The sequence below is a fragment of the Xenopus laevis genome, chromosome 2L (genome assembly GCF_017654675.1).
Source record: "Xenopus laevis strain J_2021 chromosome 2L, Xenopus_laevis_v10.1, whole genome shotgun sequence".
Taxonomy (NCBI): Eukaryota; Metazoa; Chordata; class Amphibia; order Anura; family Pipidae; genus Xenopus; species Xenopus laevis.
The window spans coordinates 57,624,130-57,650,228 of NC_054373.1; the positions used below are offsets into that span (position 1 = coordinate 57,624,130).

The 26,099-nt window shown below is 38.2% G+C and overlaps 1 protein-coding gene across 1 annotated transcript; it reads left to right on the forward strand.

The window, feature by feature from the left end:
• Positions 1–11,973: 11,973 nt before the first annotated feature.
• Positions 11,974–24,855, forward strand: LOC108705442. Its single transcript, XM_018242316.2, has 7 exons — positions 11,974–12,166; positions 13,945–14,077; positions 15,585–15,778; positions 16,512–16,693; positions 17,561–17,699; positions 18,964–19,088; positions 22,302–24,855. Exons 1-7 carry the CDS (start codon positions 12,124–12,126, stop codon positions 23,049–23,051), a joined length of 1,566 nt encoding a protein of 521 aa, XP_018097805.2. The 5' UTR covers positions 11,974–12,123; the 3' UTR covers positions 23,052–24,855.
• The last annotated feature ends 1,244 nt before the right edge of the window (positions 24,856–26,099 follow it).

Sequence of the window (26,099 nt, forward strand, 5' to 3'; positions counted from 1 at the left end):
AAGGAGTATAGGTGGCAAGGTTTAGATCAAAAGTTTGGAAACTGCTCTGTCCTTTGAAATACTTATAATCCACATGCTGCAGGGTTGATTAATTATTATCTTCTCCAGCCCCTATAATACTGATCATGTGCAATAGCTCAGCAGAAAATAAAGATGGTGTCTTCTGTGGCATGGATCTATACCATACGTGAGTCAGTAGTACCTCTTGAATACATACAATAAACCTGACATCGGGTTAAGCATTATAAGCTTTTTTTTTTGTCTTTTCTTGCCTTTAATTGCCCAGTAAAGCTATTGAACAGTTTTGCTCCAATTTAAAAATGTGAGAATAAGTAAATGTTGTTTAGTTCCTGTGGTATTAATATACAGTTATGGGATCCATTTTCCAGAAGCCTGTTATCTGGAAAGCTCAGAATTAAGGGGTAACTGTCTTCCACAGAGTCCATTTTAAGCAATTCAATCTAATCTTTAAAATTGATTTCCCTTTTCTCTGTGATAACAAGACAGTACCTTGTACTTGATCCCAACTAACATAATTGATCTCATTGGATTTATTTGAACTTTTAAATAATTTTTACCAGGCTTAAAATATGGTGATCCAAATTACAGAAAGATCCCTTATCCGGAAAACCCCAGGTCCCGAGCATTCCATTCGGTAGAACTACAGGACTGAATGTTCTGGGCTGCTGGCTGCACTTTTCCTTGTGAAAGCTGAAGAATTACATGCTAATACAAGTTTTCCCATGAACATGACTATTATGGGCTGTTTAAGTTCGAGTTACTGAGTCACATGAAAACCTGCCCCAAAGCAGGCAAACTTAGGAGCTACTCGAAAGTTAAATTTTATTGCATAATTCTCGGTAGCATGGATACATGCTTAGTTACTGTGGGTTACTGCATACTGAGCCAGAATACTGATTTGATGAGAAAGGAAGAATATATGCACATTCCTTCCTTCTCTATTGTTTCTGGCGAGAGAAAAGACACTTTGGCCAAGCAACCTCACTCCTCACCACAGTAAGACTGTGAGGGGGGTGGCAGCATCGACCACAGGGTTAGTGAGATGTACTGTATTGTGCAAACCATAGGGGTCTTTTTCTAATCCTTGAGGTGCAAACGCAAGAGTGCTAAGATGTGCAAGAGCGTACTCACTTAGGAAGCCATGGGGATTGCTGCTCTCTGCACTGAACATAGAGCACAGAGAGAGCACCATCAGCAGGAGCAGCAGCATTAGAGCGGGCTGTAAGGATAAAGCCTCAATGTTGCCTGGCTGACCCCCTTAATTTGCGTATATGAACGAACTACATGCCTCACCTGTCCCTCTTGGGTAGAGTGATGCCAAGTGGCAAGCTGCAGGTCTCTAACACAGAGCACAGAGGCCATAGAGAAAAGCACAATGAAGTGAAAAAAAAATACACGAGTTGTGTGTGTGTTGTAAATGACCCTTCTTGTGTTATAGCCATTTTATTTGTATTCTCTCATGAAGAGAGGACTGAACACGGTTTATTTTATTCAGTATAAATGATCCAACATGTTTTTTTTTAATGGGGACAATATTTCACAAAACTACCTCTTACGTCCTGCTTTTATGGCACATAAGTTTAGGAGTGTTTGTACGCCCTCTGATGGCTTTTTGTAATACAGCAGCTTAAATGCCATTACTATTTGGCAACTTGTGAAAAGGAATCTTTTATTCCTTTCAATATTCAATATGTATTATGCCAGTAAAAGCTTACTGCCATAGCTACCCAACTGTGACAAACTTTGCACACGTGATTACAAAGCCACCCTCTATTTTCCAAAATTCTCGTAAGTTTAAGAAGGCTGCCTACTGCATCTTGTTTGCAGCTTTAAAACACCTCTTAGTCCTCTCTTAAAACATAAGCTTATGCCTTAAAAATATATATTTACATACTATTTTGCACATTTACAAATAAAGTTATTTTTTTCCAAACAATGTTTCTATGGATCTTACTTTTTTGGTAAGCCTTAAAAAATATGACTGTTTGCATACAATGCCCTCCAGGATCCCTATAGTCACTGGGATTGTTTCGGATATTGCAACACAAGAATAAGCCATGAAAATAAGGAGAATAATCATTGCATGTGATCAAAATGAATGCAAGAAACATATTGATGGTGATGTTGATGAATAGTGATAATAGGGCCGTTTCAGACTTTCATTATTTCATTGGTTTTATTGGTGGTTCTGATTTGTTATGTCACGTAACTTTTCCTATTGTATTATTTGGCTCTTTCACCTTACTGTCCAAAGTTTTCTCCATCATAAGGTTGTGAAGTTATACACAATGATTAGTGTAAATACTGTAAGAGTTGTTTAAATCAAAATAACAGGGAAAGAGATGGGTTATAGCATGACTGATTATTATTCCTCAAGGTTAACAGAGGGGCAGCTGGTAAAAGGAGTTTTGCACAATTTACTGCAGCAGATAAAGCAAAGTCAGACAGGCCAAGGCAGGGTCAAACAGGTAATTAAATAAGTCCTAGATTAGTACAAGAGAGTTGTCCAAGGCAAGGTCAAGAGTTAATTCAAGGTCAGCAATCGAATCAGCATAGTTGATCACTGGAAGCACCAGAGACAAAGTGAAGTCGCATTCGAGATTTAGTCTGTTTCAGATTTGGCCTCAAATAGTGATTTTGCGTCAATTTTGCACCAGGATGCACATGGCCGTCTTTGTGGTTTTATGATGCATGCATTTCTGTATTGTGGCATCTCAACAAATGCAGCGTTGCATCATAATACCTGCAATGGCACATGTATCTGCTTTAGTGCAGAACCTGACAGATTGTTTAAGCTAATTTTTATGTAGTGTTGTCTTGTCAATATGGTGAGCAATTAGGAACAAGCAAGACTTCCTAGAGTACGGCATTGCATACTATTTCATAACATTGGTGTTATTGAGGGTAGATGGACTGATTATACACAATGTTACCACCATGGTGTAACTACTGCGGGTGTGCAGCGTGCATTTGCACCTGGGCCAGCTGGAGACGGCCCCAAGAAATATTCAGAAACATTAATCAAGAATTCAAATGGAACTTAAGACAAATAAGCATTGTATAAGATAATTAAGAAGGAAATAATTCAAGTGGAAAGTATGGAGTAGAATTTAGAGGGTGGTAGAGAAAAGAGACCTTAAGAGAGTGGGGCTTGAGGATAGAGCAGAACAAAATGAGAGAGTAGCAGAAAGCAGAAGACAAAGTGAATTAGAAAAGAGGAAATAGCAGTAGGTTAGAACCACAAGGGGAAGGGTAAAGAAACAGTAACACCAAAAAACTTATAATATATTGTTGCTCTGCACTGGTAGAACTGTGTGTTTTTTTTTTAAAGGTTATGTTTTATTTGCTTTTAATAAACATTACAAAAAATAAAAGTAATATATCCATAAACATGTGTATAGTTAAGACATGTGTCACTGGTCCATAATTATTTTCTTTCAATTGGTACAGCATAGATTGAGGGTAAATTAGCATCATAAGACATAACAGGTATAGTGTAAGCATATATATTATCCGGTTGCATGATAATTTCTCGGTTGCACGCCCGGTCCCATTTCCCACCAAGGACTCCATATCTTTTGAAATGTATCTGCGGTGCCTCTCGCTTCATGGGTAAGCTTTATTTTGGGTATAGTTGAATCAACAAGGTTAATCCAGGAGTCCTTTGTGGGAGGGGTAGGTCCCATCCAGTGCATAATCACACATTTTTTAGCATAGAATTATAATGCTCTAAACCTTAATCTCGCACAGACAGTGGGTACAAGGTGTTCCACTACACCCAGGAGACACACAATGGGGGAGAGGGTAGAACTGTGCGTTTGCTTCAGAAACACTATTATAGTTTATGTAATCAAGCTGCTGTGTAGCCATGGGGGCAGCCATTCAAGCTGGAAAAAAGGAGAAAAGGCACAGGTTACATAGCAGATAACATGCTACACAACAGCATCTTCATATGAACTATAATAGAGTCTTTGAATCAAACACACAACTTTCAAGAGTGTGCAGCAGCAATACATAATATTTTAATTACTTTGAAACACTTATTTTTTGTGTTGTTGTTCCTTTAAGGTGAAAGAGGACACATTGAATGCAATGTGCTAGGGTATCAATATTTTATTGCCATATGCCAGTAATTTTGGTTTTCATTGAATATTATTATAATTCTTTAAAAATAAATTATTAAAACTGGTAGGCATGCAAGTACCTGCCACTATATAATAAGCAGATGATGCCAGTATTGCCTGTTTTTTCTGTATAAAGTGCTTATTACACTATATTTCCCTAATTAATGTGCTTGGAAAGCTACTACCCACCGTTTACCGTAAAATGCATGAGGAATTGCTGGGGATGTCAGTAGCTCTCCCTCTGTATATGTATGTGCTGGAGATGCTGGTAACCAGTGCTCCTTCTCTTTCATGTACTGGGTTCTACTCACATGGTCTAACCATACCATATTGTTAGTGGCCCCTTCTACACAAACACTTTCCAAGAAATGGAACTTAAAAATTGACTTTCCTACAAAAACAGCCCTATCCTGAGAAGCCTCAGAATGGAATGCAAGAAAAGTCTCTATAAGATATAAAGGAAAACTTAAAGGTCGATGTTATGTGTGTCAGGATCATCACATTTTGAAATTCATTATTATTATACCAAAGCATATTGCTCATCATGTAAAATGCATGCAAGTATTTTATGAACAGCAATATTATCAGTTTTAAAATAGCCCTTATATTATTTCAGCAATAGAGATCACTGTTCAACAGAAATTTTCTGGGCCCATAGAGAACTAGTAAAATCAGAAAAGAGAACTCTGGGGTGTCTGCCATTGAACATGTACTTCCTTGTATTACAAATACAGAAATAAAATATTCTTGTTGTTAAAGGAGAACCAAACCCATAATAAAATCCCTCTACCTTACATAGACCCCCCCTGCTCCCCCCCCCCAGCCTAGATGTAAACTTCAGTAATTGCCCTAAGTCTTTACTTACCTCTCTTAGCAGCACAGCTCACGGGTGCCATCTTCTTCTCTTCGGTCTTCTTCGTGAAGTAAGCACCGTATTGAGCAGTTGGAGCAGTCTTCCGGTTTATGACAACCAAGTGTGCCTGCTTTATGCATGTGGTGGAAATTGCCCAAGCACCGGATGAAGACCTGAAAATTACCGAAGAGGCGGAAGATGGGGCCATGTGCTAAATCTGCAAAGAGAGGTAAGTAAAGACTTAGGGGCAATTACCAAAGTTTACACCTAGGCTGGTGGGGAGAAGGGGGGGTCTATGTAGGGTAGGGGGTAGGGGTTTTTATTAATAAGGGTCTGGTTCTTTAATGGGACAGGATACCCCTTTTGTTTTAATTAAAAAAAACTAAGTTGTTGCTATTTCTTCCGCTAAGACATGTTTGATCCTTTTAAGGTAGCTAAATTACCAGCATACTGGCCCTGCCTTCACACTTTGTTGAGACTGTTTTGTTAACAGAAGTCAATTATACAGGAGATTATTTGTTCACTGGTAAACTAATTATCTACCTTGCAGAGCCGAGCCAGGCCGACCGAGCGCAGGAGGCGCGCGCATGCGCCCTGATCAGACACACCACCCCCTTCAGGTATGCTCTCCCCTCATGTACTTGTGCACACGCACACATTGGCGCAGGACTGCGGACGAGCGGAACACACTCAGCCGGACTAGGGGTAGGCAGCAGTAAAAGGTACTGCCTGCCGCCCAATTTGCTCAAATTGCATTGTGAATTTTAACCCAGCATTGCACACTTTTAAGTGTGAAATTTAAAGGTGTAGTAATCTTTTGGAGCAAACAAAACATTTTCAGGAAGAAGTATTATTAAATACACGGCACACTGGCGCAAATAATAAAATTCTCAATTCTTTCTTCCACTATCTAAAGTGGCCGCTGAATATATCCGAGTTTGCAGAAACTATATCAAATTCAGACAAAGGAAAATTTGTTTATGCAGAGGCATAACTTTTTGCATTGGGAATATTTTTCCATTATCGGACTTTATGACATTACCTCAATAGGTTTTTTTGTCATTCAAATAGACAAAAAGTTTTTTTTAGTATAAGCCATGTTCACTGCTCTCATGTTGAACTAGTAGGTTTACTGTCCATTTAATTGAGCACATTTGTTTTCAAGCCACTGTTTTCACAGAATAGAAAGTACTTAGAAGAGTGATCTGATGAAGCTGTGTTGCTGTGATCTGCTTATAACCAACTATAGATCTACTGGATATCACAATCTACCATTTGAGCATTCCTGTGGTAACTCAAAAATTTCATAACCATTTCTCAGAATATGCACATTTTTATAGCTGTTATGTCAAATGACTGTAACTCTTTTAAGTCTAGAATTAAATTCCAAGTAACAGTGCTTTACCTGCTGGCAGTCAAACTGAACAGGCAAACTTCCTTAGCAGGATTAAAGAATAAACTATAAAGGTAAACTTTATACAGTATATGGAAACTGGGATCTGTTATCCAGAATACTTGGGCCCGAGGCTTTTCCAGGGGGTTTATGTAATTTGGATCTTCATACTTTGAGTCTACTAAAAAAATAATTTAAACATGAAATAACTCCAATAGGATTATTTTACCTCCAATAAGGATTAATTATATTTTAGTTGGGACTGAGTAGAATGTACTGTTTTATTATTACAGAGAAAAAAAGGAAATTATTTGAATTATTTGTTTAAAATGGAGTCTATGGTAGATGGCCTTCCCACAATTCAGAGCTTTCTGGATAATGGGTTGCCAGATAACATATCCCATATCTGTACCAGGCATTGGAGGAAAACAGTTTTTTCCCAACATAATCTGAATGTGTAGAAAGCAAAGCCCTTTTAAAGAAATACTGGTTGGTTAACAATAAAGAAATAGTTTATTCAATGCTATGGATCCTCACTCAAGAGTTCACATAACTAGTTTGGTTAGTGCTACCTCCATGCATTTCCCTCTAAGAATGGCATGTGCCTCTATGTAGCAATTAAATCATGTTCTAGTAGTGGAGCAATATGCCTATAATGTTGCTTTAGATAGAATTGTATGTGGCAGATCATTCCCTACAGTCTGAGCTGGAGCTGAATGCGCAGTGCCGGGAAATGCCAGCCAGTGCCCCAGCCTTGCTCAAACAAGGACGCACAAGGACGGCAGTGCACAAACGGGGACACGCAGACGCAAACAGGGATGATCGTATGCGGGTGTTCACAAATGAGCGCGGACTGCCTGCATCAGCACACTTTGACGTCGGAGCAGCACTCAACCTCTTTCAGTGGTGGACTAGGGGTAGGCTGCTTATGGGGTACCCCAAGCTTTGAGCCCTAGCATGTGCCTCTCATTTACCCTTAGTTCCTGCCCAGATAGAAGATTTAGGCTCCTTCTTATCTCCTCTACCTTCTAATATACTTCACTCCTCATCTGATGACATGTCATGATAAGGGCGAAGTAAGAGAGTCTTGTATTATCACCAAGAGCATGCTTAGAAGACTGTGTAAAAACCCACTATTTCCATTCATTAAATAATAACACCACCAAACAAATACAGCAATTCCTGTATTTAAGTACTGTAAGTTCCTGTGTTGCTGATTTAACAAAAAAAGGGGTAACTGTGGATGAAGGAGAATACATCTTAAAAAAAAAGGTAAGTCGCAATCACATGGGGCTGTCAAAAGTTAGGCATCCCCAAGTAACTGTATTCACTTACCTGATACCCCAGGCTGGTGCTCATGTTAGCAGAAAACTGCCCGGCTGGAGTTCTTCTCAGCAAGGACCATGGAGCAATTCTCTTTCTTCAATATCCTGGGGCTGCGGCATGCGCAGTAAAAAGGGCGGCTTTTTTGTTAAAGTTCAGCTTTTCATTCTACTGCCAATGCTCACATGGGCACCTGTATGAAGAAAGAAGATACAGGAAGATGATTCCCTGGCCTAATTTTTCTGCTGATAAAAGCACCAGCCCAGTGTATCAGGGAAATGAATACTTAGGCCTCCACCCCCCTTCAGATGCAATCTTCTTTCCGGACTTGTACCTGTGGGAGGCGCCCTCCAGTGATTCTGCCACTGCTTTGGGGTTCATAACAAATTAGTCTGCTGTATAAAAGCAAATAAGTATATAATTGCTTGCTATGGGTTACCTGACCTAAAGCTAGGGATGCACCGAATCCAGTATTTTGGATTCGGCCGAACCCCCAAATCCTTTGTGAAAGATTCAGCCGAATACCAAACCGAATCCGAACCCTAATTTGCATATACAAATTAGAGGGGGAAGGGGAAAAAATATTTACTTCCTTGTTTTGTGGCAAAAAGTGACACGATTTCCCTCCCCACCCCTAATTTGCATATGCAAATTAGGATTCGGATTGGTTCGACCAGGCAGAAAAAGGCTGAAAAAGGCTGAATACTGTTCGAATCCCGAACCGAATCCTGGATTCGGTGCACCCCTACCTAAAGCACATTTTTAGCCTGTAATTATATTACGTCTTTCCAGCTTTCAAATGGGGGTCACTGACCCCATCTAACAACCAATGCTCTGTAAAGCTACAACTGTATGTGTTAGTAATCATCTGGAGAGATGCTGAATAAAATGCTAAGTAATTCAAAAACTACAAATAATAAAAAATGAAAACCGACTGCAAATTGTCTCAGAACATAACTCTCTACTTCATACTAAAAGTTAACTCAAAAGTAATAATCCCCTATACACATATATGATATGGACAATTATTGGAACTGGCTATTAAAGTCACACACATCACACCTATGTGATGTCGTAGTGCCACCACGTGATACAATGACATGTTTGATGCTCCCTTATTTGTGGCAATAGTTTGGAGAAGGTCCTCTCCTGTTTAATGAAATTGGAGTGCAAGAACTCGACTGGCCTTCTCAGAACCCTAGCATTCCCAGAAGAGTAGAGCGTAATAGCTGTGTTAGCAGCAAATAGATGGCTAACTTTATATTAATACCATTAGTTTGAGACTGAGATGTTGGGCAGGCAGGTATCCACATACTTTTGGCTAACAGTGTATAAATACATTAAAGGGGACCTGTCACCCAAACATAATAAAAGTCATTTTCGAATTAAACATGAAACATGAAACCCAAATTTTTTTTATAATATAACATCCATACCTGTTAAAAAAACAAATTTTAAATTTTCAGCCGTCAATCATATATTGCCTGCCGTCATCTATGCAGAAAATTATTTTCACTTTCCATTCTGCACCTCCTAGGTGTCACTGCCCTCCTCACATTCCCCCCTCTCTACTCACTATATAATTGTGTAGTAGTGTATGGGCAGGGGTATCAGGTCCCCCATTCTGGCACATAAACAAGCTTTGGCACAATGCCATGCTTAATAACAGTGGCACTATCTTCACAGGTTTGATGAGGTCCCTGGGTAAACCGGGTAACTTGTGGATTACCAGCATAAAAACACATATACAGGCGTCACCCCTGTACTCTCCTCTGAGGAGGGGGGATTGCTCAGCCTACTGACTTTCCTCATTCCTCAGTCTCCCTCAGTCACTTAAATGCTCCCTCTGCTTTTGGAGTGACGGTGTTCCTAAAACAGACAGGTAACCTTCCTGCTGTGCATTGCTCAGAGAGACCTTCCTAACACACTCACTACAATAAAATACTTTTTCACAGGACATCCTTCTTGAGCCAATATGTGAGCAAGACTTATGGGGGCAGATTTAAGGGTGAAGTGACTAACGCTGGCGACAATTCACCAGCATTACCACTTTCAGGCACTACATCGATTTTCTAACGGGTGCAGGAGTAACTTCGCTAGCGAAAGAGACAGACGCTAGCGGTCATTCGCAATCTTATCGCCAGGCGAATTTTCGCTTTGGCGAATGGACGTTACTCTGCAAATTCACTAAGATGCAGATTTTACTGAACGTTACCTCTTTGCCAGACTTGCCTTTGCCAGCTCAGACCAGACGAAGTGCATTGGAGTGCATAGATCTTCCTCAATCTTCTGTTACTTACATCATATTTTTAGTGGAAAAAGTTTCTAAGTCCCAAAAAATGCTGGTGACTTTGGTTTTTATTTCAGAGTGATAGCCTGCAAACGTCCTTAAATTTTTTGGGGGTAACCGGGTTCCCCAAAACATTTTAGAACATATGTAACATAAACTATACACTGGGCTCATGTGTAGGGCATTATAATAACTCTATTTTCTTTATTAAGGTTCCCTGGACTTGTGTAATGTATTTGCTGCAACATATATGTCCATTCAACTTTATAGTTTTATATTTTCCCACACTATGCAAATTAGCCTGAGCAAAGACCTCTAACGAAGTTGCGCTAGGCATAATTGAATGCTAGCACATCTTTGCTTTGACTGCTGAAGTAACACTAGCGGAAATTCACCAGCATACGGTTCCCTGGACGCAACTTCGCATTTTAGTAAATTAGCGTTGTCTGAGTGAATTTTCACCTGGCTTTGCAGCCATCGCTGACGAATTTTCGCCGCTTACTAAATTTACCCCATGGAATGGATTGTCTGGCTTGTCTGTTTCCTTCATTTTAATGCATAATACGTTTCCATGATTTTCCTTTTCCCCAGATTTTACACCATTTCTGCTGGTCTTTTTGTTCTCTTGAAAAAATATAAAATGGGGGTTCTACTGTATGGAGAGAACAGAGGGGTGAAAATACCATCCGGGTATTTCACAACAATAAGATACATTTTCAGACCCACAGTTAAGGCAACCCCTACAACCTAATTGGCATTATTACAGAGACAGAGAGCATGCAGGGGTCCGCATTTTTCTGCATTGGCACCTACTGTATTTAGATCCGGCTCTGCTTAGAACACCAAAGGAATGAAGAAGGAGCAGATAGCAGAATGCTCAGAATGTAGTAATCCAGACAAAGGTTCATGGCAGACAGCAAGTCAAAGTTTCAGGCCAAATGTCAGGACAGGCAGCAAGAATCTATATTCAGTCAGAGTCAATAACAAGGCAATGAGCATAATGGTATTAAGTGCTAAAAACAGCACAATCCTCAGCATCAGTACTAAGTACTTATTTGTACATTCCCAAGTTGATTGGGTACATAGCACGTCTCTAGCAAAGCAGAACATCTAACACTGTGACTGCTTTTGTTGGCAGCACTGTACAGCAGAACAAAAAAAAAAAAACGGGGATTATAGGGATTATAATCAAAATTGGCGGGTTCTCCAATAATTAGACTTTGAGTTTATTTGTGAAGAGACCAAGTGAAGTTTCTCTCCAGAGGAATTCAGGGTTGGTATTCCAAATGGCAGAAGCAACACGGCAGAAAGCTGGGTAATTTGGGAAACAGCAGTAGCAGTAGGGGGTGCATCCAAGTGGTCACTCTGAGACTAGCAGAGGAGCAGGCCAGGAACATATGGAGATACAAGAGATGTAGTAAGGTGCAGAGGAATGAAGGGCTTTAAAAGTTATGGGACTTTATAAACAATTCTTACACTTATGGGATGTCATAATAAGGACTTTAGCACTAGAGGGACCTATATTCTCTTTTATGAGCAGAGGTTTGGCTGTTTAGTGGGCACCCCACCTCTGCAAAAGGTGAGTGGTGCTATTCTGTTACTGCTTATGTACAAATATTGAAAGAACCGAAAACACGTTACAGGTGGTATTTTAACTGAAAGGGGCAGAATAATCAACACTACTTTTGACCAGCAATAACATTGAAAAAACAAATGTTCCATACATGGCAGCTTTAAGAGCTCTGAAACAAATTAATGTTTGAGAAAAAAATAGTAAGAGATGATACATTCTCAACAAACGTTTTTACACCTGGTGATTATTCTCCTACTTCAAGTACTTGTTTGTCTTATTCATAGAGGCAGCTCCTAGTTGCAAAACTCCACCTGTGTACGGAACACAACAACCTTTATGCAGGGAACACACCCATCTGTGAATGAGAAATTCTTGCATTTGCATATTATTAAGCACCTTTGCCAAACAGGTAGTGTGCATGAGGAAGTCAAGATACACACAAATGTGCCGTGGATTTCTATTATCTGAATAAGTGTGGCATACAGTGAGAATTATAGCTTCATGAGAAGAAGAAATTCTTGAATACATGTTGTGCTACTGGAATAGATGAAGACGGGGTTTTATTTTCTGTTCTTCTGCTTCATATACAGTAAGTTCCAGATCTGGGGAATGAGAGAGTACTGCAGGGTGGTGGATTCTCATAAACTGGCTCTCTAGCCAGCCTCACCTTTATATATGTAATATTTGGGTTTGTATTCTGTGTAATGGATAGAATATAAGGTTAAAGAAGGGCTTATTTTCCAAGTAAAATGGACCAGGGCACTTTATCATAGGTTTCCTAAAGAAAACTGAAATACTTTAGTATCTCTTTAAAAAGATCACACTAATATGAAGGTTCAGAAGTGCAATGAAAGTCATATCTGTAGATAAGTGGTTGCAAAACATGGCCAACTGATGCCTCTTGCTTGCTGGAACAATGTTATGTGAAAACTAAGGGAAGCATTTGTGAAGCCTCAATTTTTTCCGGTCGAGTTGTTTAGGAGGGAAACTTTTTAGAAGTTCATTATACCCTAAAGCTGCTAATAATCCAAATCCAAAAATACTCCAGCTAAAAACTGCCCATACTTTACTAATGCGAGGTCAACTTTTAGTGATGATGTTGTATTTTGATCTACATCCATAAAAGCATTATTAGCATTCTGTTCCATGGAAAATATTACTTAAATATTGATTTATGAGAAAATGTATATTGCTATATTTACAAAAACAACTATTTCTTCTGTAACCTTAACCTAATAGATATCTGAATGAAAAACATGAAACAGGAGGGTGGTCAAGCCGTTTGTTGTCAGTGTCTTGAGATCTACTGATAACCAGCTAAAGGTCTACTGATAGATCCCGATCTACCTTTTGGGCACCCCTGGTCTAGGTCATGTAGAAATCAATGGCCGATATCCCTTATACAATTTGAAGATGTTTCTTGACATCGTGATCTGCGCTGGTTTAATCCACAAAAGTCAAAGTTTTCGGACGAAAACTCGAAAAAGACATACGATTCAAGTGTCAAACGATTTTTGTTGAGACTTATCAAGCATCGATTTTTTTGACCTGATTATTTTATAAATGAAATAAATTCATGGATGGGATTTAGGCTACTTTGTTTTAATAAATAAATGGGAAAAATCAGAATTTTAGTAAACTCCTCCTTAAGTATTGATCTTCTATCTACAGTATGGTTAAAGTAACTTTAAAGTCCCTTAATTAAATTTGACTCTCATTTTGATTATTAACCTCAAAAATATACAATGGCAATTAGTACTTTATTTATATTCAGCTAGGAATCAACTTCATTTTGAGTTGGTTTAATGATAATAGCTTCAATATTCAATGCCATGGATTTTAGCAGACAGTTTTCCCTGCATTATTTATTTGGCAGAAAACCTGATCTATAAATAACTACTAAAATATATAAAATATGGACTGTGCTTAAATATATATAAATGAATAACATTTTGTAAAGGTGGCCATACACGGGCCGATAAAAGCTGCCGACAGACCGAGTCGGCAGCTTATTGGCCCGTGTCTGGGGGCCCCCGACGGGCTTCCCCGATCGACTTTCGGCCAGATCTTGATCGGATGGGACTAAAAATCCCGTCGGATCCGAGCTCCCGTCTGCGTTCCCTAGGATCCGATCGTTGGGCCCTAGGGCCCATGATTGGATCAGCCCAATATTGCCCACCTCAAGGTGGATCTCTCCATGTATGGCCACCTTAAGTCATACTTAAGTGATCAATAACCCCCCTCAGCATTCCAACCCCCACCAGTGAGCCTCAGGATGCTGGGAGTTGTTCCACTAGTTCAGCTCTGGATGCCCGGTGTTGCTGTTCCTCCCACAGTAGTGATGTGATGTGTTTTTATGTTTTTCAGAAAACTTTGGTTATGGTTGTGAACAGTTTTCAAGGCAAAATGTGACATTTCAGTCAGTGAATTTTGAATTCATTTTGCAATGGAGCAGACAGGATATGAAAGAAGATGTAGTATTTAGCGTCCAATATAAGAGGTTTGTTAAATAAGTTTAATGCTGCTCGACATTAACCAAAATGATTAATAGAATTTAAATTTAATGCTAAGGTGAATGTACATACAGATTGTACAAAAGTGGCTCTAAAATCCAACAGTGTGTAATTATCTAACTAGATCATAATAGAGGTAATAGAGAAGTAATTCTGAAACTCCGTTTGTGTCCCTAAGGTAACATTCATTTGGTCACTGATGCAATATTCTATATACACTCAACAAAAAATAACACAATTTTATATTGACTTGGCATATTCTTGTTAATTGATATATTATTGGCAACCCACAGGATTATAAGAAAGACCATAAATCCTGGTTATCTACTTTTGGGGCCATAAGTTGACCTTGTTTTACATTTTGGTTAATGAACGTTGGTGCACCAGAAGTAAATCAGCAAAATAACTGTTCTGAGAGAGAAAAATGTGTGAAAAAATACAGTTGGTCATATATTTTTAATGTGTGTGCGATCATCTTGAGTCTACCTGATTATTAGAAAATGTTTTAAATTGGTGTTCATCTTCCAACACCTTTGTCAGTTCAGTAGTTTTCAGATTCACCATAAATAAATAATTTTTTTAAATTGCTTTGTACTTTCTATTTGTGACCAGTTTCTAATATTGAAGTTTAAACTTTAATTGTTCACCTTTTTATGTCTTTCTAAAGCAACTGGGGGGGAGCAACTCTTGATAAATTGATACATTTCTTTTCATTAAAGGCAGCTGTTATATTTAATACAATAGTTGCTAATATTCCAAAGATACTGCTGAGAAATGCATCAACTAATGTAGTAAATTGTAGCAGTTCAGAATCTGCATATCTGTAGAATTAAGTCAAATCAACTGGACTTGCTGTGTTTTTCTTGAAGACGTTTCACCAGTCATCCAACTGGCTTTCTCAATTCAGAATAACTTGTAAAAAAGATATTCTGGAATAAATACCCTAGAATGTTGCTCCAATCAGCATAATCTGTTTATCATAACCAGCAAGGATCTCATAAAGTTAGGTGTTGATTGTGTTAGCATGATTGGAGCTTTGATGTGTTATTAAACCTTCCAGGGAGAGGTACCAAAACAGCATTGTATGTGACAGGCAACAGATTGGCATCTACAAGCCCAGCTTTACTACTCCATAAGTCATGACTGCTATATTAGTAAAGCCGGGCTTGGAGGTGGGACAAAAACCAGGTACCCTGTTTAATTCAGAGCTTTAGTGTATTGGGTCTTTGGATGTGCCCCAAAGAGCATATCACTACCACAGCAGTCATGGCCATAGAGATGATGAGCCAAACATACTTAAGTAAAGAGATGAGCTAAAAGGCTTGTTGTTTTAAAAATGTTAAAACACTCAAAATATAAAATTGCTTTACTATCTTTGTAAATGATACACCATGATGCTTCTACAGTGAAAGCAAACCTAATTTTGTTTAGTGTTTTTATCTAAAGCATACAAAATCCAAGACAAAAATATGTGATATAACATTTACCTCTTAGGTATGGAGACAAAGAATGGTCCATAAAGCACGAGTGCATAAATATCAGCAGACCGTTCTGTAATCTCACAAATGAGATTGCTGGGGATATAGATGAGCTAGTGGAGAATGAATACTATGGTCGTGTTAGGGCATCATCCAAGAACTGCCTTTCTGAATGGGTCATGTCAGAAAGGTTGTACCCAAGGGAGCACAGTAAGTATATTTTCACATAAACATCAAGTATTTTTAATAAGATAGCAGAGCCTCATGTTCCATCATTGCAACATTTGGAAAATGTATCTAAATTCTACCAACTGGAATTCAACAGTTCTATCATATATTTCCTTTGGGTATTACTGAAAATGAGAAATTAGTTATATGATTAGGCAGTTTTGTACTTTATGATGATGTAGCACCAACCTTGGTTCAGGGTTCAATTTAGCCACCGTTAAAGGATAAGGAAAGACATCCTGCACTTGGAGGTGCCAAATGTTAGGCACCCCCAAGTGATTGCATTGGCTTCTTCTTGCTTCAAATTTCCCGGGACAAACGCATGCACAGTTGAAAGAAATAGCCGACTTTTTAGTTAAAGTTTGGCTCTTCGTTCTACTGCGCATGCGCAGCCACGCGAAGAAAACGGAAGATGGAAGTGAAGCGCTCCGTGGTGGTCACTGGTGTAACCCCAGGCCGGTGCAGTTTTCTGCTGATAGGAGCACCGGCCCAGGGTTTCAGCTAAGTCAATACAATCACTTGGGAGTGCCTAACATTTGGCACCCCGAAGTGCAGGATGCCTTTGCTTCTCCTTTAACCAGATATACATACACTGGCAATGGTTTTATGTTTTAGCGGATACACAAGACAGCCCTGGAGTTGAAATGTTCATGCAGTAGATGGATATGGTAGGTATTATTAGCGTAATTATGTAATATTTGCTTTTCCTTTGCAGCTCATATTGGTCGGCCAGAGTTACAATATGTGAAGGATGTCAACTCCATAACGATATTTGTTAACACTCCTTACATTCCAGTGAAAAATAAAGATGGCAAACCACAGAGTATGCAAGATCTGTACCATGATAAGTTTTTTGAATATCATGTTAGCCTATCGATTCTGGAGAAACATGGCATGGTAAATTATTTAATGGTTGTTATTTATGAGAGATATGAGAGCTTATTTACTAACAAGGGTGCTGACTTGCGCAAGTGAAATGGTCAGTAGCAACCAATGAGATCTCTGCTTTAATTTTCCACCTTGTAGTAGACTGTTCTTAACTACTTGATAGTTATATAAGTGACATGGTCACAAAGGGCTATACCATAGGGCTATAGAATACCAGGTAATTGTCACAGTAAGTAGTGGCTATTAAAATGTTGTGAAATTACCATGGGTTGCTAGTACTAATTGGCAGCTTTGGAAAGCTCTATAAGAAGCTCAGAATTCTTGATAATTATATTAACAATCACTTCTGTGTTTTTGGGCTGAAATCTCAGGTTGTGTGCTGCTTGAATATGTGATATGTAATAGAAAGAGACCAGCACTACTTGTAGTGTTTAGCAAGATTCCTGGTGTGCTGTATTGTTACAAAACTCAATCCAATAAAACAAATACATGTGCTATTAAAAAATGTATAAGACTAGATCTAATCCATCATTTTTGCCATTGGATTCAACATGAGACCGTGATAACCCTTGTCACTTCACCTGACATTATCTGCAAGTTAAACTCCATAACACAGAGGTTTATAACAATTTTAGTAAAGAAAAATCAGAACCTGAAGATACTTTTACTAATGTTCTTCCTGGCTGTAGTTCAGGGGAAAGCAGTTAACTATGGTCACAGATGAGGTTAGAAAGATATATAATTATATGTTAGAAAGATATATATTAATAAAATATATTCAAGCCCATCATTTTCAATTAAATAGGAGGTCTCCCCACCACTTGTGAGAGTGTTGAGTTTCACACTTGTAATTAAGTATTTTTCTTCTCCCACCAGTGGCTAAAAACACAGGCTGACAACACATTTAAAGTAACTGGGTTGAAGCCAAATACAAAATATAACGGAAGTGTCTACATCTTGATAGAAAATGCAAGGAAAAGTGACATAAATAATTTTGTGGTTCAAACTCTTCCAGGTAATAAACAATCACACACAATACAGTTTGGTAACAAATTAAATGTCTCAGTGCTTATATGTTTTATGTAAGTATGATCTTAAATGTTGATCAAGTAGTAGGCAGGGATAAAAATGGCTTTCCAGTGACAGAGCAATTAGATTTCTTTGATTTATTGTTGATTATATCTGTCTGGATATATAGTATACAACACAAATGATATCAGACTAGGCCTTGACCCTTATACGCTATATTTATAGGACTTTCAGATCTGGCAGATTGACAGGAAGGCTTTTACAAGAAGAAGAGATGATTATAGAACATGTAACAAAAAATGGCAAAGATGGCAGTATCTTATGGTAGCATTAGAGACACCTGGGGGGGTAGGAGGTCTGCCAGGAGAGTAGAAGTAGGATAGTACTGGAATATTGGAGGGTATACGCATATATATGTGTGCAAGTTCTAAAGTTCTAAGTATCTAACATATAATGATGTTATGATACTTAGGGGCAGATTCACTAAGGGTCGAATTTCGAAGTAAAAAATACTTCGAAATTCGACCCTCGAATTGAAATCCTTCGACTTCGAATATCGAAGTCGAAGGATTTAGTGCTAAACGTTCGTTCGATCGATCGAAGGATTTTTCGTTCGATCGAACGATTAAATCCTTCGAATCGAACGATTCGAAGGATTTTAATCCAACGATCAAAGGAAAATCCTTCGATCAAAAAAAGTTTAGCAAGCCTATGGGGACCTTCCCCATAGGCTAACATTGACTTCGGTAGGTTTTATCTGCCGAAGTAGGGGGTCGAAGTTTTTTTTAAAGGGAAAGTACTTTGACTATCGAATGGTCGAATAGTCGAACGATTTTTCGTTCGAATCGTTCGAGTCGAAGTCGAAGGTCGTAGTCGAAGGTCGAAGTAGCCCATTTGATGGTCGAAGTACCCAAAAAATACTTCGAAATTCGAAGTATTTTTCATTCGAATCCTTCATTCGAGCTTAGTGAATCGGCCCCTTACAGTTCCTTGACCACAAAATGCAAAAGGCTGCAGACAGAGCCTTTATACAGATTCCTGAACTCAAAGACAATACCTTACGACCACATTTAAAATAAACAGAATTTATTAACACCAGCTTTTACACCCGCTAAATACAAAGTGGAGGTTATTGGCCAACTATATTTCTATTCATTTAGATACAAGGAGCAACTGCCAATCAAATCAGCTTGTGTGATGCCATATGAAGCATTTCGACCAGTTATTTAATTGTTGTTTTCATCTTGCAGACCCTTCCTTATTCACACTGATTTTATGTGGATTTGTAGTCTCATTGTTTTTCTTGATTACATTACTGATGTACCTCAGTTACGAATATGTCAAGATAAATGGAAACCAAATGCCAGACTCATTGGTAAGTGTTTCTCATATCAGTTCATCAAATACTCCATAAAACATTGATTTAATATCTGCAGATTGTGATACCAGCAATGTAGTTTTATCCAAGGACTGGTATAATACACGCTTTCTAGCTTTAAGCAGCCATGTAATGCAGTTTTGGCAGTTACAGTTTTGGTCAAATGTACAAAGGGTGACATATAAAGATGGCATAATCCGATGCATTCTTTGGGTGATAAAGCAATATCAATATAGAAGAGTAGTCACTGGACTACAAGGAATTGTTTTTTAAGGTGACATTATCTGAAGCATCTTCCATTTCCTGCATAAAACAAGCAGATGAAATTCTGGTTCTGTAAAAATGAGTTATCCGGTCAGTGCTAATGTAAAGTATTTGCATATGTCTTCGAAAATATGAAAAAGCTGGTCTTTCTCCATTCCTAAAATTCCTGGTTCTGGTCAAGGTTTATACAGCGGTTAAAGAAATATTTACCTTTAACTTTATTATGCTAACAATGGCACTCCTATAAATGGTTGTGTGTTTTGTATGTACACTTTTTATCACCTACAGCAACCAATCAGCAGGTAACATTTACTGGTCACCTGTTTAAAAGCAAGCATATTATTGGTTGATATGGGTTACTTTATATTAAAATATAATAATTATATAGGCAATAGTACTGGTGACCGTGGATCCAACAACCTATAGGAAAATAGGAAGAATTATGAAAGATCACTCCAGATATCTCACCAATTGGGAAAAAACAAGACAGAGCGTATTCATTTTGAGAATATTTATAACAATTTTATTAAAGGGGTTGTTCACCTTCCTACACTTTTTTGATTGTTTTCAGATAGTTCACCAAAATGAAGACGATTTTCAATTTAAACATTTTAAATTTTTTATTTGTGACCATTTTTCTAAGTTTAAATTTTCACCTGTCTTTATAAAGCAGCTCTGGGTGGGGGGTCACTGACTCTGTTACTGTTCTAAATTGATACATGAGTTGATACATTCTTGGTCCTGTCTGCTAAGCATTATCCCTGAGTTTCATTAAAGAGGTTGTTCACCTTTGCATTAACTTTTAGTATGATGTAGAGAGTGATTTCCTGAGACAATATACAATTGGTTTTCATTTTTTTTATTTATTTGTGGGGTTTTTTGAGCTATTTAGTTTTTAATTCAGCAGCTCTCACGTTTGGCAATTTAGTTGCTAGGGTCCAAGTTACCCTAACAGTCATGCATTGATAGGAATTAGAGACTGGAATATGAATAGGAGAGGGCTTGAATAGAAAGTTGAGTAATAAAAAGTACCAATAACAATACATTTCTGGCCTTATGGAGCATTTGTTTTTTTAGATGGGGTCAGTGAAACTATAAAAAATAAATAATGAAGACCAATTGAAAAGTTGCTTAGAATTGGTCATTTTATAACATACTAGTTAACTAAAGTTAACTAAAAGTTAACTTTAAGGTGAGCCATCCCTTTAAAGGCAGCTGTTATTGATACAATAGTTGCTAATATTCCACAGATGCTGATGAGAAATGTATCAACTAATGTAGCAAATTGTAACAGTTCAGAAACCAATTGTTGATGGAAGCAATTGAAAAAAGTAGTGAGGGGCGAATCTGACCCGTTTCTCTTTTGACTTTCTAGAGAAAGTCCTCCAACTGTAGTGCACAATACATTGATAATTTTCACATAGAAAATTCATCGCATTTCTGTCACATTTAGTAAATACAAGAGGTGAAGAAACATATTGACACAAGGTTAAATAAGGAGAAAATTAATGCTATAGTAATTATGCCCCATAGTTCCATCAAACAGAACACAGTTCTCATATAAAGTCAATTGTGCTGCTTGTTAGGACTGTCCTTTATGTAATGCCAGGGACACATTAATAGTACTAATTCAAATGTATTGTTTTTTTGGGGAAAAACTTTGAATCGAAATCGATCAAATGTGCTATTCCTTCAATTCCTATGATTCAAATTCGGCCGAATACGGACCTATTCAATCGAAAACAGACCTAAATTCGAAATTCGACTCTTAATAAATATGGCCCTAGATGTCAGACCAGAGAGTGGGACTAAAGTCATACATTTTGGTCTGTCCTACCTGGGTGATTGGCGAATCTGTCCCGTTTCACTTCACCGAAGTGGAAATTTTGATGCCCGCATCAATTTTGACGTCCGCATTAAAGTCAATGGGCGTTTGAATAATGTTGACGCACAAAGTTTTTGATAAGCAAATATTCCGTTCGCCCATCATTACTAGAAAGGAAAAAGCCATTTGAATGCAATTTACCCCAAACAGAAATGCTGTGATTGGATCCAGGTGCATCCTCCCCAGTGGTGTAACTAGTCACTGGTGGGAGGGGGTGCATGACCTACACCCGGATCCCCTGCTGGGCCCCCCCATATGAATTGTGTGACGACATGCTGCTGGCAGTGGTAGTTACGCCACTGTCCTTCCCCAACTTAACCACTGAAGATAACATAAAATGAAAGAGCCAATAGCCTTACATTTTCAAAAATAAGGGGTTATAAAGTAGAAAGTATGCCCTCAGGATGTAGCAGTCTCACCGGCCTGTGAAATATTAAAAAAAAAATAAACAAGGTTAGGATTTTGCCCTAAATACTTAATCAAAGGGGAGAATGTGATTGCTAGTACATATATGGGATCTGTTATCTGGAAACCCCTTATCCAGAAAGCTCTGAATTACAGGAAGGCCATGTCCCATAGACTCCATTTAAATCAAATAATTCACATTTTAAAAAATAATTTCTGTTTTCTTTGTAATAATAAATTAGTACCTTGTAATTGATCCCAAATAAGATATACTTTATCCTTATTGGAGGCAAAACAATCCTATTGAGTTAAATTTGATCCAAATAATGGAAAGACCCCAAGTATTGAGCATTCTGGATAACAGATGCCATACCTGTATTACATTACATCAAGCTCTAGTCGCTCTAATTCATAGGTTATAAAAATGAATTGGAAAAAAAGAGACACTGGTATTTACGTGTATTTTATTATTTTGATGGTGACTCATTTGCATATTTTTTTCTCATTGAATGGAATTACCTATTGTAGATGAAAATGTAGTAGTTTGCAGTTGTAAGGTGGAGGTGTAAGCAGGTAAAATGAGCATCTTTGAAACTGGTCCCATATTCAGTTAACTTTTCATTCCCATGCTCCTATTTTTGTTTTTCTTTCCACAGGCACTTTCAAACACACAAGCCATCCATCCAACAAAACCACGGAATGATTACCATTTCTGTAGCCTCTCATATGATACACTTAATCCCAAAAAGTTCCCTGTTGATAAAATGGAACCAAATGATCTACAGAAACCAGAGGAATTAGCCTACAAAACTCAGTTCCAGGCTACAACCAGAAATGTTGATTCCATACTTCCAAAGAACTCATACTGCTCCCAACAAAGTGTTGATTATGGGGTGGTTGAAGAGAGGATGGTTAATAAGACAAATCATCAAGCCAAAACATGCAATTTTAATAACCCTTTCCCTTCTGATTATTCTAATCAAATGGACCACCGTTTCTTGCAGACAACACTTACAAATGGCAATGATGGAAACCAAAAGGTGACAGATAAACTGAGAGATACTACAGAGTCTTCCATAGCCCCACTAATGCTCTGGCATGATGGAAAAGAAGATAAACGCTTAAGCAGATACAAGAGGTCCCTTATACACACAGTCATTGTGCAGAATATTGTGCTGGATTTAGAAGAACCAAAGGAACATGCTGAGGATCGATCAATGTTGTCACAAGATTCAACCAATTACAATGAAGCAACAGAAGTAACAGAGCATGCCATTTTGCCCAATGCTAATACATCATATACATTCCAATGTCCTTTCAAAAACACACAGACTGACCTACAGGAAAGGCTAATGGTTTGCCAGCAACCCTACAGAATGCAACACTGCCATGTTTCCAAAACTTAAAAAAGGTTTAATAAACATATCATATTCATTATATGTTATATTATCATATTCGTTCAACAGTGAACAGACAGTTCACCAGAGGAGAACACCACAGCTGACTACTCACTAGTGCACAGGTTGACCTGATACCTGTGGGTTAGGCATGTTTTCCGGAGCCTAACTACAGAAAAAGCAGACCCTGTGGTTGCAGGGGGGCCCAGTGAGACTCTAATTAATGAGAACGTTTTAATATATCTTGGTAGACTAGGCCAAAGTATTAATATTTTGGGACCCTAAATTGAATTTGCTGTGGGGCCCATTAAAATCTAGTCATGCTGGGCTGGCAAATTTATCCCTTTGGTTTGTAGCAGGCAGGTGGCAGGCCATAGTTATCTGAGGACAATTTTAATAGGATTTTATAGGATTGTCTGTGGAGCAACATAATGGCCCACATAACATTCCGGACTGTATCTTTTAAATGTATATGTTGCAACAATTACTGTTATTCTAATTTTAGAGCACACCATAAAGCAGTTGTACATACAAAGAAATGTATTTATATATGGACATCTATTCAAACAGCATCCATCCCCCTAGTGGGAAATTCCTCTATAGTCTAGTGCCCAAAATACATTTGGTAGAGGAGTTGATCACTGAAATATGAAGTTTTAATGTTTTGTAGATATAATTCTTAAACACACTGCAATTTAAAAAAAAAAAAAGGAATATCTTTATAGTATTGTAAGAATCGACTGTTTTTGTTCTGCAGTTATTAGGCAGAACAGTGATACTGCTTTCAAGGGTTTAATTACCCTAACAGCAAGGGAACAGTTTTGAAATCAAAGTGGCAGATGGATGGATAGCCGAGTAAAAGCAGTAAACAAATAAGAATATCTGTTTTTTGGATCCCAGAGTGGCCCCCAGCAACATACAGCATTTTCAGCTGCATGCAGAAAATAAAAATGTAAATCTGAAATTCCACCTCTGCGCTGCTATTGGCTATCAGTAATTAAATTAACTCATCAATGTCACATCCTACTTGTGGCAATGAGAAGTTCCTTGAGTAGCCCTTGGCCCAAGATTGATGTCTGGAAATGCATTGGTGCAATGACATTACTGGGAAGTGATCTAGGCAAGCCCTAGCATTTGGAATGCAGCTGTCTAGCAATGACGATCAATATGTTTCACAACCCTATAATGCTACTGAAAGTAAAATAGGCCAAAAATAATTATCAGTAGAACCTGATAGTTTACTCTCAACACAGACATAACAATGCCACTTAATTACTGCATCACCCAAAGTTATACAGTTAATTGTGGCTATTGTTGGAAGTATAGTGATGTGTGTTGTAACCAGGGGATTAACCACCGTTTGGGTGGCTTTGGGTTAAAATTTGGCCAACTATTGTTGGCTAGGGTTGGGTGTTTGTCACACTCCCGCAGATTGCCTGTTTTGGGAGGCACAAACAGAAATAGTGCACAGAGGGAGAAGACATTGGTACGGTTTGGGTGTGGATCCTACAAAGGCAACATTTGGTGGGTTAGGGTTGAGTGCAGGTTAAGGTTTTGTGGTTTAGGGTCGAGTGTGGGTTGAGTTTTTCCTGACCTGCATATCACGAATAGCCAGGCCCAGAACAATCTTGAGGGGAAAAGTTGCATGTGTGAGGAGGTAAGAGGAGCCTCTGAAGTGTTGATTTTATACTGTATAAAAGATTAGACTTAAAATGTCTGGCTTCCAGTGCTCAGGTGCTGTACCTTGACATCCCTGTGAGAAGCTGTTTAAAAGTAAAAAAAGTTAAAATAAAGTCTCTTTTTGTTCATCACATTACTTAGTGACATGTCTACTTCTTACAGTAAAGGCCTCCCCAATCCCCATTCCTGTGATGGGAGTCTGCCAGTTATGGGTAGTGCAGTTACTTGCACAGAGCAACTGACAAGTTTCTAGTTGTTATATTGATCATGTTGCTCTTGCACCATCTGCTGTCTTATTTATGGCTTGCATTACCATTAGCAGTTTAATTTCTAGGATTATTTTTAATAAACCTAAAGCCACTAAATTATTTGTTAGAATTGGTAACAGTATCTGCATCAGTCCTTACAACTAGGCATTTGGTACCATTTAGGCTTTGATTAAAGTGGAAGCACAATAAGTACTCTCTCAGTAAGTTAATAATCGTATGGGTTAAGCTTCCTATTAGTCTATATAATGAATAGGGTGGATAGACCATTAGTGGTATCTTAATTTAAAAAAAATGTCAAATGTGGTTTTGAGATTCATCTCACAATAAGGTGCCCTGTAATGACTGTATTAGATCAGCCTTCCCCTGTTGTGTTTGCATTCATCAAAGAGATACTAAAATATTTTTTGCTGTAACCCCCAAGCCCTGATATCCATCTTAATTTTTTGGGTTACTGCCCACCCATCATACCTTTAGGCTCAAACACTGAACATTAGACTGCTACCCACTTTTTCTCTAAAGAAGAAGATTGGATTCCATGGTTTGAGGTTGCTATAGACTACCACGTGGTCATAATTCAAATGCAAATTGTGGGATTATATTAATTCAGGTGATTGATATTAAAACGACACTTGAATTTCATTCAAGTCCACTGCACCTATTGATAGGTGCACTTGTACATGTTTCAAGGAAATATGAGGGATACAGTAGTGCAACTATACAAAAGCTCAAGGAATATGTTTGGACACAGGTATCTGAAATGGAGTCAATAACCGCAATATTTGTTCCATTTTAATGGGACCACACTTGCAGCTGGGTTCATAAAGACCTAACTGGATTTTAAACTGTTCTTTTAAATTTGTGTAAATGCTTGTTTTATATACATCATATACTATTTTCATACTTAACTTTATATTCACTCTTGCCTGCATGTACATACATATTATTTATCCAATCACCTTAGGATCCTTGTGGACTTCAGTGGGTTTACTCCAGTACCTACCAAATGGTTGGCTTTGGGTCCAAATCACAAAACACAGATGAAAGCCATCAAGTGCCTTTAAAATCCTTTGGCTATGGGTCATATTAGTGTCAGGCTGCAGCAAGCCAT

Bases quoted from the DNA above. Each gene is read 5' to 3' on its own strand.
- LOC108705442 (XM_018242316.2), top strand. From the start codon at position 12,124: ATGAAGACGGGGTTTTATTTTCTGTTCTTCTGCTTCATATACA. The intron at 14,078-15,584 runs GTTTGTTAAATA...TTTACCTCTTAG, and splicing joins TTTAGCGTCCAATATAAGAG to GTATGGAGACAAAGAATGGT. The intron at 19,089-22,301 runs GTAAGTGTTTCT...TTCTTTCCACAG, and splicing joins ACCAAATGCCAGACTCATTG to GCACTTTCAAACACACAAGC.